Raw genomic sequence first — 13,304 nt, forward strand, 5'->3', positions numbered from 1 at the left:
ACTGGGGTCCCAGAGGTGGACCTCTTGACTTACCATTGGATTCCTATGCCAGAAAAGGACAGAAAAAAAAAAACAACTCATTAAACCACTGCTTCCTCATGATGAAGTGATGGACAGTGGTGACATCATGAAGAGACTTCTGCACCCTTCAAACATCTGCATTCTTTTTTTGTATGACATTTTAGGCCAACTATAATAGGTAAAAATTTGGCCCAAATAATCCTAGAAAGATTTTAAAGCAACTCATAACCCCTGGGAATAGGTTTTGAACAGTGTATTTGATCACTTTAAAAAAATTTTAATGCTACTTCAACACATGGCTCTAACACCAAAAAAAGGGTGAGTTCAAAATTAGTACATCACCATATCCCATTTCTTCATTCTTGAGAACACAAAGAAAAATTCCAACTTATAAAGGAAAACACACTGCATTTAGTTAAACCCTAAAACCTTTCTCAGGTAAAGTGCAGTCAGGCGCATCTGTCCACCAGTTTAGGAGTGTCTTGTGTTAAAACTTTTAAAATGTTACTTGAATTATGACAATACAAAGTTTAAATTCTAAGTAAGCCCAACTATCACGGAGTCCTTGAACTTCAGGAAATGCAGATGGCTCAATAATCTTCAAACTGATAATCCCAAGATTTATACAGGTCGTCCATGACTGCAGAACCATCACTGCTCAGCTGCACCGAGTCTGCGATGAGTGATCTCATCCTCTCCTCAGTCACACGTAAGCGGTGCACTTTGGGATAAGCAAGGAGTCTTTGCAGGGGTACAAAAAACTTATCTCCTTCACAGAAGGGTTTTGGAGAATTCTCTATCCTGGCTTCTTCAGCCTCTGTGAAGACTGCTCCCAACACTACTTGGGGCGGACCAGAAGAGTCAGTGTTGTCTGGGTCACTGCACAAGTCCTTCTGTTCTCGCAGCATTCGCTGCTGTCTCAATCTCAGCCGTTCCACTAGTATCAACACTTCCCCAACCAATACAAATTTGAGCATCTTCTCCTGCTGTAAACTCGGGTAGGAGGTCTTATAAACCTGAACAGAAGAAGACAGAATGTAGGAAAACTTTCCAAAGCCATCAGTAACTCTTGTCACATAAGAATTAATTATATATACATATGGGATGTATGTCAAATCCTCATTGTAATGATTCAATTATAATGGGAGTCAAACTAACTTACATACTGACATTAACTATCTTGTTTACTTTCAATTCTGATAACCAGCTGTCCCCTAGCCAGGTCTTACCAATTCATACTAACCCAATATTTCTAAAGGAAAAGGGTGAAAGAAAAAAAAAAAACAGTTCAAATTGGGCATGGTGGCACATGCCTATAGTATCGGCCACTTGGGAAGCAGGAGATTGAGGCCATGCTGGGCAGGACAAGACCCTGACTTTAAAAAAATAATTAAAAGAAAAAAAAAAAAACAAGAAAGGGTTCAGTTAAGGGGAAAAAATGTGTTTCTCTGGGAAGATCAACTGTATTTCGTGTGCATGTGTGTGCTGGCAAGGGAACCCAGGGCTTTTCACAAGCAAGGCAAGCACTCCACCACTGTGCTACACAGCCCAGAGCTGTTTTTGTTGTTTTGTGCAACACCAGGGTTACACCCAGGAACATTCTACCTCTAAACTTCATTTCCAGCCTTTTTGTTTGATTTTGAGACAGTGTATCGCTAAGTTGCCTGGGCTGGCCTCAACCTTGCAGTTCTCCTATCTCAGTCTCTTAAATTGCTGGCATCACATATGTATCTTATCACCACACATAGCTATTGGAAGCTCAGTTCTAATAGTCATTCCTGACTGGAAAGAAGCTACTGCTGGCTTTCTCTTTACTGCTGATAATCCTGAGAGCTCACAAAGGAGGCTTTTGAAGTACTCTAACAAGACCCCAGCAGAAGATTGTTCTCTGTATTATACCTTGAGAAAGGCCAAGAGGCTAGACAAGCCCAAAGGATGCCTTAGACTAACTCTACTAGCATTCGAAAGTCCTAAAGGACCTTCCTATGAGCCTCAAAATAAGTCATAAGGGCTGGGAATATAACTCAGTGATAAAGCACTCGCCTGGCATGTGCAAGGCTCTGGTACCAGGAAAAAATAAGATCATGTACACTTATTACTTTGGGGACACTTACCAAAAACAAAAACAAAGTTCAACATCTTTTTGGGGGGGCTGGGAGTACTAGGGGTTGAACCCAGGGGTACTTTACCACTGAGCTACATCTCCAGCCCTGTTTATTTTGAGACAGGGTCTCACTAAGTTGCTGAGGTTGACCTCAAACTTGTATTAATGTACTTCTGCCCTGACAGCTACCTCACAAATACTCACAGTTTCATAAACATGTTGATCATGCTGCTCTGGAAAGCACAATTCTGTTACCTTCCCACTATTTTTCCGGAAGACACCTATCTGGGTACAATAGCCAACATGCTCAGCTCCAGCTGGTGGTTCCCCTACCCCAGTAAACTCCACAGAGTAATGATAACGATTTGCCACTTGTAAGGCCCTGAAATCAAAATAATAGAAATCATTTTACTAAACAAAGTTATTGCTAAATAATTAGATTATTGCTAAGTAAATTCTAGTCAATAGTATTATAGATAAATATAATGAATCAAAATACTTTGTTACACATCCTCACACTACCACACAATGCCACAAAGGGTTTGTTTGATTTCTATGATGCAGGAACAGCCAACATAGGGCCGGTTTCCAAGTTACCACAAAAATATGGACAAGCCAGAGGTGGGGTTGTGGCTCAGTGATACAGTGCTTGCTTAAGCATGCATGAGGTTCTGGGTTTGTTCCCCAGCATCACATAAAAAACAAATAAATAAAGGTATTGTGTCCATCTACAACTAAAAAAAATATTTTAAAAAAATATGGAAAAGCCAAATGCAGTGGCACACGCCTATAATCCTAAAGGCTTGGGAGGCTGAGACAGGAGGATCACAAGTTCAAAGCCAGCCTCAGCAAGGTCCTAAGCAACTTAGTAAGACCTTGTCTCAAAATAAAAAATAAAAAGAGCTGGGGATGTATCACAGTGGTTAAGCGTCCCTGGGTTCAATCCCTAGTACCAAAGAAACTAGAAACAATTTAGGTAAGAGATAGGTATCAGGGTTTACTGCCTAGGACTTTTAAAAACAGTTTAAAACAACAACAACAGAAACCTTCTGAACTTACCAGGTCTGAAACTCCATTCTGTTCCACTCAAATTTATGATCAGCATCTCTTAGGGTCACTGTGGGAAATAGCGGGTTGAATTCAGCGTTTGGTGTGCTGATGACAATCATGGCTGGAGACAGGTACCCAAATACTACTTCGGGAAATCTAGCCAGATCATCTGAATCCAAATGTTCTATTCTAAAATGGTTAATGGGAAAGATAATTAAAGTAGCTTCACTGACAAATGTTTCCCAAATTGATTTAGTAAAAACAGTGACCATCTGGAAAATCAATTTCTTCAACTATGCAACAATGCTATGACACAAGAATAAAACAATTATTCACATATTCTAATCTTGCCCTACCCACAACTCTACCCATAGTGTTCCCTTAACCAAGGTCCTCTGCTGTGCTCTATGGGACTCTATCATACTCCTAAAAACATGTTATCTGAGTTTGTACCTTCCCGATATAAATACACATCACTTCTTGGTAGTGCCAAAAATGCATACCCTGAGGCTGGGAGTGGCACTCAATGGTAGAGCATTTGTTTAGCACAAAGCCCTAAATCCAATCCCCAGCCCCTCCCCTCAAAAACAGCCTACCCTAAATCAAATGAAATAATAGATAAATCCAGATTAAAGGATATTCTTCTACAAAATAATTCACATGTATTCTTCAGGAATAAAGGGCAGGGCCAGACCCAGTGGTGCACACCTGTAATCCCAGCAGCTCAAAAGGCTGAGGGAAGAGGATCACAAGTTCAAGGCCAGCCACGGCAGTTTAGTGAGACCCTGTCTCAAAATAAAAAATAAAAAGGGCTAGGATATGGCTCAGTGGTAAAGCGCCCCTGGGTTCAATCCTAGTATCAAAAACAAAAAACAAAACAAAACAAAAAGGCTAGTTACATATAACCCCATGTCTTAGAAATACAAACTGAGTGTTTACAAGAGCAAAGGGCCATGATGTGTAAAACCTACCCTTAATTAGTTCCATAAAAACTGGATAGGTGGGGAGAATACACAAGTACAATTGCAAACAAAAGGAGTAAAACATTCACAGGTGAATCTAGATAAAGGGTATTGGGTATTCTTGGTACTCTATTTTTTGGGAACTTTTCTGCACTTTTGGAATTTCCAAGTAAAATGCCAAAGGAGAGTAAAAAGATATTCCCAACTGATGAACATTTTTCTTTACAAATATAAAGCCTAAATATTTAAAACACCAACCAGAAATGGTGGCACAAGTCCATAATCCCAAAAGCTCAGGAGGCTGAGGCAGGTGTATTACAAGTTTGAGGCCAGCCTGGGCAACTTAGTGAGACCCCCGTCTCAAAAAATAAAAAGAACTGGGACTGTAGCTCAGTGGCAAAGTGCCCCTGGGTTCAATTCCCAGTACTTTAAAAAAAAAAAAAAAAAAAAAAAACACCAAGAGCCTAGTTCTTTTTTTTTTTTTTTTTTTTTGATACTGAGGATTGAACTAAATGATATTCTACCACATTTCCAGCCTTTTTTTTTTTTTTAATTTTGAGACAGGGTCTCATTAAGTTGTACAGGCTGACCTAGAACTTGTGATCTTCCTGCTTCAACCTCTTAATGGGCTGAGATTACAGGCAAGCACCACCGTACCTGGTTTTCATACTTTTTATTTAAAAAAAAAAAATGAATTAACAGTTTAAAACTTACAATTCAATGCATGTTATCAAGTCAAATCCAAGCAAACGAGAATCTCTCTCCACAACAGAGCCATGATACAAGATAACAGTCAAATCCAGATCTCGGGGCTTTACAAACTCCCCCAAATAGGGAGACAACTGATGCCTGCAAAAGAATTGTCACATAAGAAACATTCTGAACACGATCCATTTAGAAACTCTTGGTCTGAGCCTATAGCTCAGTGGTAGAGTGCTTGTTCTCGGTTCCATTCCTAGCACCATATTAAAAAAAAAAAAAAAAAAAAAAAAAAAAGTTCTCTTCAGAGAGAGAACTCAAATCCTTAGATAATCATCTTCTACCTACATTAATCTAAGTTTGACTCAGTCCATTCTCCTGTCTTGATGTAGTAAACAGTGGGTCATAGGGCAATTTGCTCTCATTTTGGGGAATTACTGGGCAATGAGAACAAGATTTTGGCTAGGCATGATGGCACATACCTGTAATCCCTATGACCCAGATGTCTAAGGCAGGAGAATGCCAAGTTAGCAAGACCCTATCTCAAAATAAAAAGGAATTGGGATGTGGTTCAGTGGTAAAGCAACCTGGGTTCAATCCCCGGTACCCCCCACCCAAAAAAAGAGAATAAGATTTTGAAAGGCTGGAGATGTGGCTCAAGCAGTAGGGCGCTCGCCTGGCATGCGTGCAGCCCGGGTTCGATCCTCAGCACCACATACAAAGATGTTGTGTCCACCGAAAACTAAAAAATAAATATTAAAAAATTCTCTCTCTCTCTCTCTCGCTCTCTATTTTAAAAAAAAGATTTTGAATATTTGATATTGTTCTCTTTCTTAATATTTTTGGTCTTCTGGTTCATTTTGGATCAGTGACTTTTCAGTTTTTTGTTCTTTAGAAGAAAAACATTCTCAAAATAATCTGTGAATATCTAACATAAATATAGGAAAATGAAAAAGGAAATGGTAGCATAAAGGTGCCAAGTACAAGGAATGGCCTCATAACCCAACCTCAAACTAAATCCAATCATGAGACACAGCCCTCTCCCTAGAGGGAGGCAGGCAGACATTAATTCATTCATGAGAACAGAGCCTCCAGAACCTAAGTGAGTTCCACTCGGCCCCACTTCTTCACAGCTGTTTCATTTTAACACCACCACATGAAACTCTGGGGGATAAACCATATCCAAATCTAACACTAAATATTACCCATTTGACTGCAATTTTTCCTTATCGATATCTACTCCAACAAGCCGTTGAATACATGGGTAGATTTTCAGCAGCCTTAGGAGCTCTGTGTCACCACATCCCAGGTCTGCAACCTGTAGATGAGACAGAATGTCATTTCTTTTTTTTTTTTTTTTTTTTTTTATTCTCTAAAATTTATTTACAGTTAATAAAGAGAATGTCATTTCAAAGACATTTGTAACCAGAAAAAGTATGAACAACAACAACAACAAAAAAATGGAGTGGGGGATTGTGTGTCAGTAATAAAACCACAAAGAAACTATTATGCAGGACCATTTTTTTTTTATAAAATAGTATTCACCAAGACAGGTATGGTGGCACATGTCTATTATTCCCACCAACTTAGGAGGCAGGAGGATCCTAAATTTGAGGCCAGCCTTAGCAACTTAGCAAGACCTTGTCTTAAAATAAAAAAAATAAAAAGGAATGGGGATGTAGCTCAATGGTAAAGCACCCTTGGGTTCAATCCCTAGTACAGGGGTGAGGAGTAAAGGGGAAAGAATAACATTGACAAAAAAAAATAATAATTTGAATTTCATAAACCTGTAGACAAATAAGTATTCCAGTTATTTGTTTTGTGGTGCTGGGGTTCAAACCCATGGCTCAATCATGCTAAGTAAGCAAGTACTACTTCCACTGAGCCACAGCCCCTACCACAAATAAGTATTTGACTAATGAGAAAGGCAGAAAGATTAGATATATACTCAGTTTTCCCATTCAGAATCAGAACTTGGGAGTCAAATATTCTTAGTATCATACTTCAGCAGACTGAGCTCTCTAAACTTGCTTTCATTCATTTCTGAATAGTTTATTTGAAATAATAATCACAAACCATATGATATCCCATAATGAACTCTTGAGTTGACATTTCAGATGCTTCAATTGAATGCATGTGCCTTTATGGCTACAAAGACATAAATAAAACCTGCACCTTTGTGCACATGTGCAGAAACAGCTATAGTGTAAAGAATCTTAACTGTTTTCAACATCAAGCAAGAAAAAAAAAAAAAAAAACTTTCTTCAAGAAATTCACTTTACCATTAACTAGTCCACAGCCAGAGCATCAAATCCATTAGGATGGCAACAAGTATATATGTTCTGAAATCATGACTTTCCCCTGAGGTTGATGAGCAGACCTGATATCATCCAATTTGTTACTTTTTTTTTTTTTTTTTTTTTTTTTGAGTCAGAGTCTGGCTGTGTTGCCCAGCTGCCACTGAAATCCTGGACTCGAGCAATCCTCCTGTGTCAGCCTCCAGTGACTGGGGCTAAAGGCATACACCATCAAGGCTCACTTACTATTATCTAATTTAAAAGAACCACAGTACTTATGAACATAATATCAGTTTGCCTGATGTTCTAACTAAGCACTTTAGAAATATGGAAACAATAAGATCACTTTCAACTGCAAAAATCAAGATTTTTCACCCAGTGTAGTGGTGCATACCTGTAATCCCTGTGGCTTGGGAGGCTAAGGCAGGAGGATGGCAAATTCAAAGCCAGCCTTGGCAACTTAGCAAGATCCTGTCTCAAAAAATAAAAAGGGCTGAGGATGTGGCTCAGCATTATGTTAAGTACCCCTGGGTTCAAACATCCCTAGTACAAAAAAAAAATTCCTATAATTCCTCCCCATAATCAACCTGGTTAGAGTAAATTTTCTTTATTTGTTTTTGCAATTTTTTTAAAGGATAGAACCCAGGGCATTATATGTGCTAGGCTAGCACCCTACCACTGAGTCACACACACACCTTACTATCCTTTCTTACTACTAGTTACTTTCCCACTTAACTTTCTTGACTCTTTCCTATAAAAGAAAAAAAAAAAATAAAACCTTTTGCTTAACTCAGATATTGCATCGAGTCAAGGTATTTTCCCCACTGCAAAAATCCTTCTGAAAAAGATCTCCTAGCAGGTGTGGTGATGCATATCTCTAATCCATCTCTAATCCCAGATACTGGGGAAGCTGAGACAGGCTCAATATTTGAGGCCAAACTGGGCAAATTAGTGAGACTTGCCTCAAAATAAATGAAAAGGGCTGGGGTTTAACTCAATGATAGAGTACCCCTGGGTGCAATCCCCAGTATTGCAAGAGAAAAAAAAAAAAAAGAGATGTCTGGACACACCTGTAATCTCAATTTTGGGGAGGCTGCAGCAGGAGGATCATTTAAGCATACAAGTTTAAAATAAGCCTGGGCAATGCAGCAACACCTTTTTCTTACAAAAATAAAAAATTAAATTTAAAAAGTCTTTCCTTACTAGTGTATTTGACAATATAATAAGACAGTCTTAATAGTTATATGTAGGCAAAAAGATACCTACCTTCTTGGGTTTATGTTGATCCACAAAATCTCTAACAAACTGGTATCGTTGTTTGTATAGTGGAGGTTTAAACTTAATTACTTTCTCAGGACAAACTTCTTCAAAATTACCATCAATCACACTATTGCACTGAAAGTTTTTAAATAAAAAAGAAGAGTTCTTAATCATGCATGACTTCAGAAATTAAATTCAGGGAGACTATCATTATGGAGAATACACAAGTCATCAAAGACCCCTGTCCTAACATCATTAGGCAACATCACATCTCCTCCACCGTTCCCCTCCTGCATTTTAGCAGGTGAGAATCAGGCCAGGTCCTTCCCCTAGCTTAGTTTCAGCTGAAAGGAGCATTACTAAATGATGCATTTAATAAAAACAATTAGAAGCCTCCTAAACAGAGGGCCTTTATGGAGTCAACTGCCAAAGCCTGTGGTCTAATTAGAAGACTGGAAAATGTTTGTCAAGACTCTCCAGTAACCTCTCTCAGGTTCCTCAGTGACTACTTCTCTACCAGACTTTGACCTTAGTCCCAGTTCAATCTTTAATCTGCATAGCCCAGTTTTAGGAAGAATTCTGCTAAATCAGTTAAAAGAAAATCTCACCCACTGGATATCTAATCACCCTCACATTCAAGTTTTTTTTTAAATATTTTGTTGTAGTTGGACACAATACCTTGATTTTTATATGGTGCTGAGGATCAAACCCAGCACCCGGCATGTGCTAGGCAAGCACTCTACCACTGAGCCATAACCCCAGTCCACAATCAAGTTCTTCATCCCCCATCCTTAATGTATATCTAAGACCCTGGTCTGCCCTCAGCAGGAATCCTTTCAAGTCTGTTTAGCAAGAACCCTGCCACCCACCCCATCCTGATGAATCCTCTTAATTTTCCATCCACTACCCTACTCTCTCACACTCTACTCCTTAGATACATATTTCCAACTGCCTTTGCTGTACTTATTCATAGTTAAGCCCTGTCAGCAATGTGCAAGAGTCCTAAATAGTCTTTTTCTTTAACAGACCCCAACGGGAAAAAAAACAATTTGTAAGATTAATCAGTGAAAGCTTTTACTGCTGACTGCTGTTCCTATATACCAATATCACAAAGCATTGGACAAAAAGGCTCTTAATATCTAGAGTAATACTGTCTAAATAAAATACAAGCAGGGCTGGGAACTTAGTTTGGTGGTAGGACTTGTCTAGCACATGTGAGACCTTGGTTCCATCCCCTGCACCACAACACAGGGACCACACATGCTAGCTAGCAAGAGCTCTACCAGTGAGCTACAGCCCTAACCCCAAATACTCATTTTTTAAACTTAAACATAAATTCAGTTCCTTCCTCAGTTGCACTAGCCACAACTCAAGCATCCACTTGCCATGTATCATATATACAGATTGGACAACAGGGATCTAAAGCCTAAGTACTGCAAGTGTGGACTGTTCCCCCACACCGCCAAAAAGTGGCATCTCCACCTGGAAACAATAAAAATGCAAATCCTTAGCAGGGCAAGGTTCCTCAAATCTGTAATCCCAGCTACTCAGGAGGCCTTGGCAGAAGGATCAAAAGTTCAGAGCCAGTCTGGGCAATTTAGGAGACACTGTCTCAAAAGGAAAAGGATTGAGGGTGTAGCTTAGTGGAACAGTATTTACTCTAGTGTGTGAAAGGCCCTGGATTCAATCCCCAGTACTATAAACAGTTAAAAAAAAAAAAAAAAAAAAAACTTTCTTGGGCCTTATCTCAAATCTCCTCAAACAGAATCTGCTGTAAAATCTACAGGTGATGGAGAAGGGACAGGTTGGTAAGAGGGAGGAGATTTTCAGGGCATTCAAGTGGCATCCCTTTTTTCCCCCCCTTACATCCTTTTCAGTCATCTTTATGGTAACTGTAGACAATGGCACTGGGGGGAGGGGGTGTCATTTAACGTGCAGATGGTATTTTTGTTTTTGCAGTACTGGGGATAAAACTCAGGGACATGCTAGGCAAGTGCTCTCCCACTGAACTACATCTCCAGCACATGCAGATGGCATTATAATGAAGTTAGAGGGTATCTAAGAATCAGTCACTCTGGCGGCCATCTTAGGTCCAACCACTTTCAGGGTAGAAATTTAGCTACATCACCAAGGCAATGCACACTAGGGTGGGGAAACAGAAGTGAGATAGGGATTTGATAAAAAAAAGATACAGTGAATCTTAAAAGAAACCCCCAAGAGCCACTAAGATGCAGAAAGCATGGTTGTAAATCTTCAGTGGCATGCCTTTGAAAAATGAGGAAAATACACACACTCAGGTGCAAAACTGTGCAGCTGCACCTTCAGTCCAGCCCCTAAATACAGCCTTTGTCTGGCTTGTGCTGAAATTCTTTTCTACTACATATGCCAAGAAACCCACTGGTCCTGAATTTCCCCTCCCTTCTGGAAACTCCTTGAACCCTTGTCTGGAGGCACCTCTTCTCCCATAACAAGGATATAACATACTCAAAATTAAACAGTGGTTAATTCCAGGGATGGAAGTAGAAAAGTGAATTTTTATTTATTTTATTATTTATTTTTTTATCAACGATTGAACCCAGGGGTACTTAACCACTGAGCCACATCTCCAGCCCTTTTTATTTTTTAGATAGTGACAAAGTCTTACTAAGTTGCTGAGGCTGGTTTTGAATTCCTGATCCTCCTGCCTCAGCCTCTCAGGCATATGCCACCACACCCAGGTTTATAATATTGATGAATTACTTTTGTATTTTAAAAAGGCCCGAATTTTAAAATGTTTATAGGAGGCCGGGATGGTGGCACAACCTGTAAACCTAGCTACTTGGGAGGCTGAGATAGAAGGATCACTTGAGCCCATAGCTACTATATTAAGATCTTAACCATTTAGATGGGGCTTCTCTTTAGAATACCAGGCAAAAGGGGGGAGATGAAATCCTTGGGAGAAGATTAGGGAGGAGAAACAACTTTGGTAAAAATTAAAGGTAGGAGTGGCAAAAGTAATTTAGCCAAGCCAAACCTGGTGGCACAAACCTGTAATCCCAGCAATTCTGGGGCCCCAGGCCAGCTACAGCAATTTATTCAGGCCCTAAGCAATTGAGGGAGACCCTGTCTCAAATAAAAAGGGCTAGGGATATAGCTCGGTGGTAAAGCACCCCTGGGTTCAATCCCTAGCACCAAAACAAAACATCTCCAGGCAATCCATTCATTTATATTAGAGACAGTGTTGGGTTTGTTTTTCCTTCCCCCGCCCCCTTTTTCCTCAATACAGGGAGCTTTATCACTGAGCTACATCCCTAGTCCTTTTTATTTTTCATCCTAAAACAGGGTAGCTAGCACCTCTGTGCCCAGCTGAGACAGTTTTTTTAAATAAGTACCAACTGATGACAAAAACACTTAACTTTATATGCACAACTGTAGAAAATTTCATCAACACATAGCCTTGTTTCACTTAAGACCCCTGGAAATGCTAGAGCCTAAATGTGATGGATTTTGCATGCAATTTCCTCACAGTACACCACTGTAATAACTCCCAAGAGAAATACAGGCAAGCAAGAAGGGTGGCATTTACCTACCTGTTCATTCTCTTCTTCCATCTTGTTTCCAGGTTTTGTTGAGAACAAATGCAGATATATCATTCAAGCTCTGTATCTGAGAATCAGCAGCGATTCAACTGTAAATACAAAATAGTTACTTTTATTTATTCATTCGTTTGTTTTTGAAGTACTGGGAATCTAACCCAAGAGTACTCTACCACTGAACTACACCCCTAGCCTTTTTTGTTTTGGTTTGGTTTTGGTTGTTTTTTGAGACGGACCTGGCTAAATTGCCAGTCCAGCCTAGAACTTGCGATTCTCCTTCCCTCTTGACTCAGCCTCCTGAGTGGCTGGGCTTACAGGTATGCTCCACGCCCCTAGCCAAAACACTTGTTTTTTCAGACACCTATAGGAAACAGCTGGCCCAGATGTAAAGAGAGCTTTCTCCTCTATGTGTTGCTATGCAGCCCACAGAATTTACCCAAGTAGTATCGTTTCTGACATTAGCAAACAAGTCAGGATATCTTAACTTCACAGTATCCGACTCAGCTAAGTACAATAATACCCATTCTCTCCTTTTCCTGCTATTTGTTTAATTTGATGCACACTGAAACAAACTCCTGAGTTCTGCCTCTGCCTATTTCCCTGCTAAGATTCTCAATCTCATTCAAATTGCTTTCAATAACTCTATCAAACATCGTTAAATGAAATTTCGAGAGGGAAAAAGTGCCCTTAGTAAGTCAAAAGATACTGCAACATCGATCCAATTCACTCCTGGACTTGAATTTAAATTTCTGGCTCTCCATAGCACTAGTCCCCATAAACTAGAACTTAGTCCGAAATTTAGGCACCATGTCAACAACTAGCTTTTAATAATTCCCTGACATGTATTACGAAACCCTGTTCATGCGAGCCTAGGCTCTATCTTTGTGGCACCTCAGTCCTCCTAGCATCTGCTACCTTTGAGAAGGAAGCACACCAAGCAGAAGAGCAAAGAGCAGAGGACGGAGCGGATTAAGCAGAGCCGCAGCCGTATTTAACTCCAGGCCCCGCCCCCGACGCCCGCGCACGCGCAGCCACGCTACGTGACGTTACCCGCCTGCGGCCACACCTGCGCACCTCATACCTGCGCCTTCTGCTCTCCTCCGCTGCGCATCGAAGTTTTGCGTTCTCGGCGTCGGTTCTGGTTCTTAGCGTCGGCCCCGGCGTGCGAAGCCCCACAGTGCGCCTGCCCCATCCCTCCTTGCTCCTCACTCCCAGGCGTCGGTTTTGGGTTTTTTAACGGCCGCAGTGGCGCATGCCCCGAAGCTATTTTCAAGGTCCTCACCCGAACCCTGCCGGGCACTACGACCTCCACCCCGCCGCATCCCGAGCTCGCGCA

General features: G+C 40.5%; 1 protein-coding gene across 1 annotated transcript; it reads right to left on the reverse strand.

Moving 5' to 3' along the window:
- Window positions 1-309: 309 nt before the first annotated feature.
- On the reverse strand, window positions 310-12,960 carry Henmt1 (HEN methyltransferase 1). The gene is made up of 8 exons (XM_077791454.1): window positions 12,884-12,960; window positions 11,963-12,060; window positions 8,400-8,528; window positions 6,042-6,154; window positions 4,852-4,986; window positions 3,185-3,364; window positions 2,330-2,507; window positions 310-1,037 (listed from the first exon to the last, which is right to left on the reverse strand). The coding sequence occupies exons 2-8, from the start codon at window positions 12,023-12,025 to the stop codon at window positions 612-614; spliced, it is 1,224 nt and encodes a 407-aa protein (XP_077647580.1). The 5' UTR covers window positions 12,026-12,060; window positions 12,884-12,960; the 3' UTR covers window positions 310-611.
- Window positions 12,961-13,304: the final 344 nt, after the last annotated feature.

The sequence above is a fragment of the Urocitellus parryii genome, chromosome 11 (genome assembly GCF_045843805.1).
Source record: "Urocitellus parryii isolate mUroPar1 chromosome 11, mUroPar1.hap1, whole genome shotgun sequence".
Taxonomy (NCBI): Eukaryota; Metazoa; Chordata; class Mammalia; order Rodentia; family Sciuridae; genus Urocitellus; species Urocitellus parryii.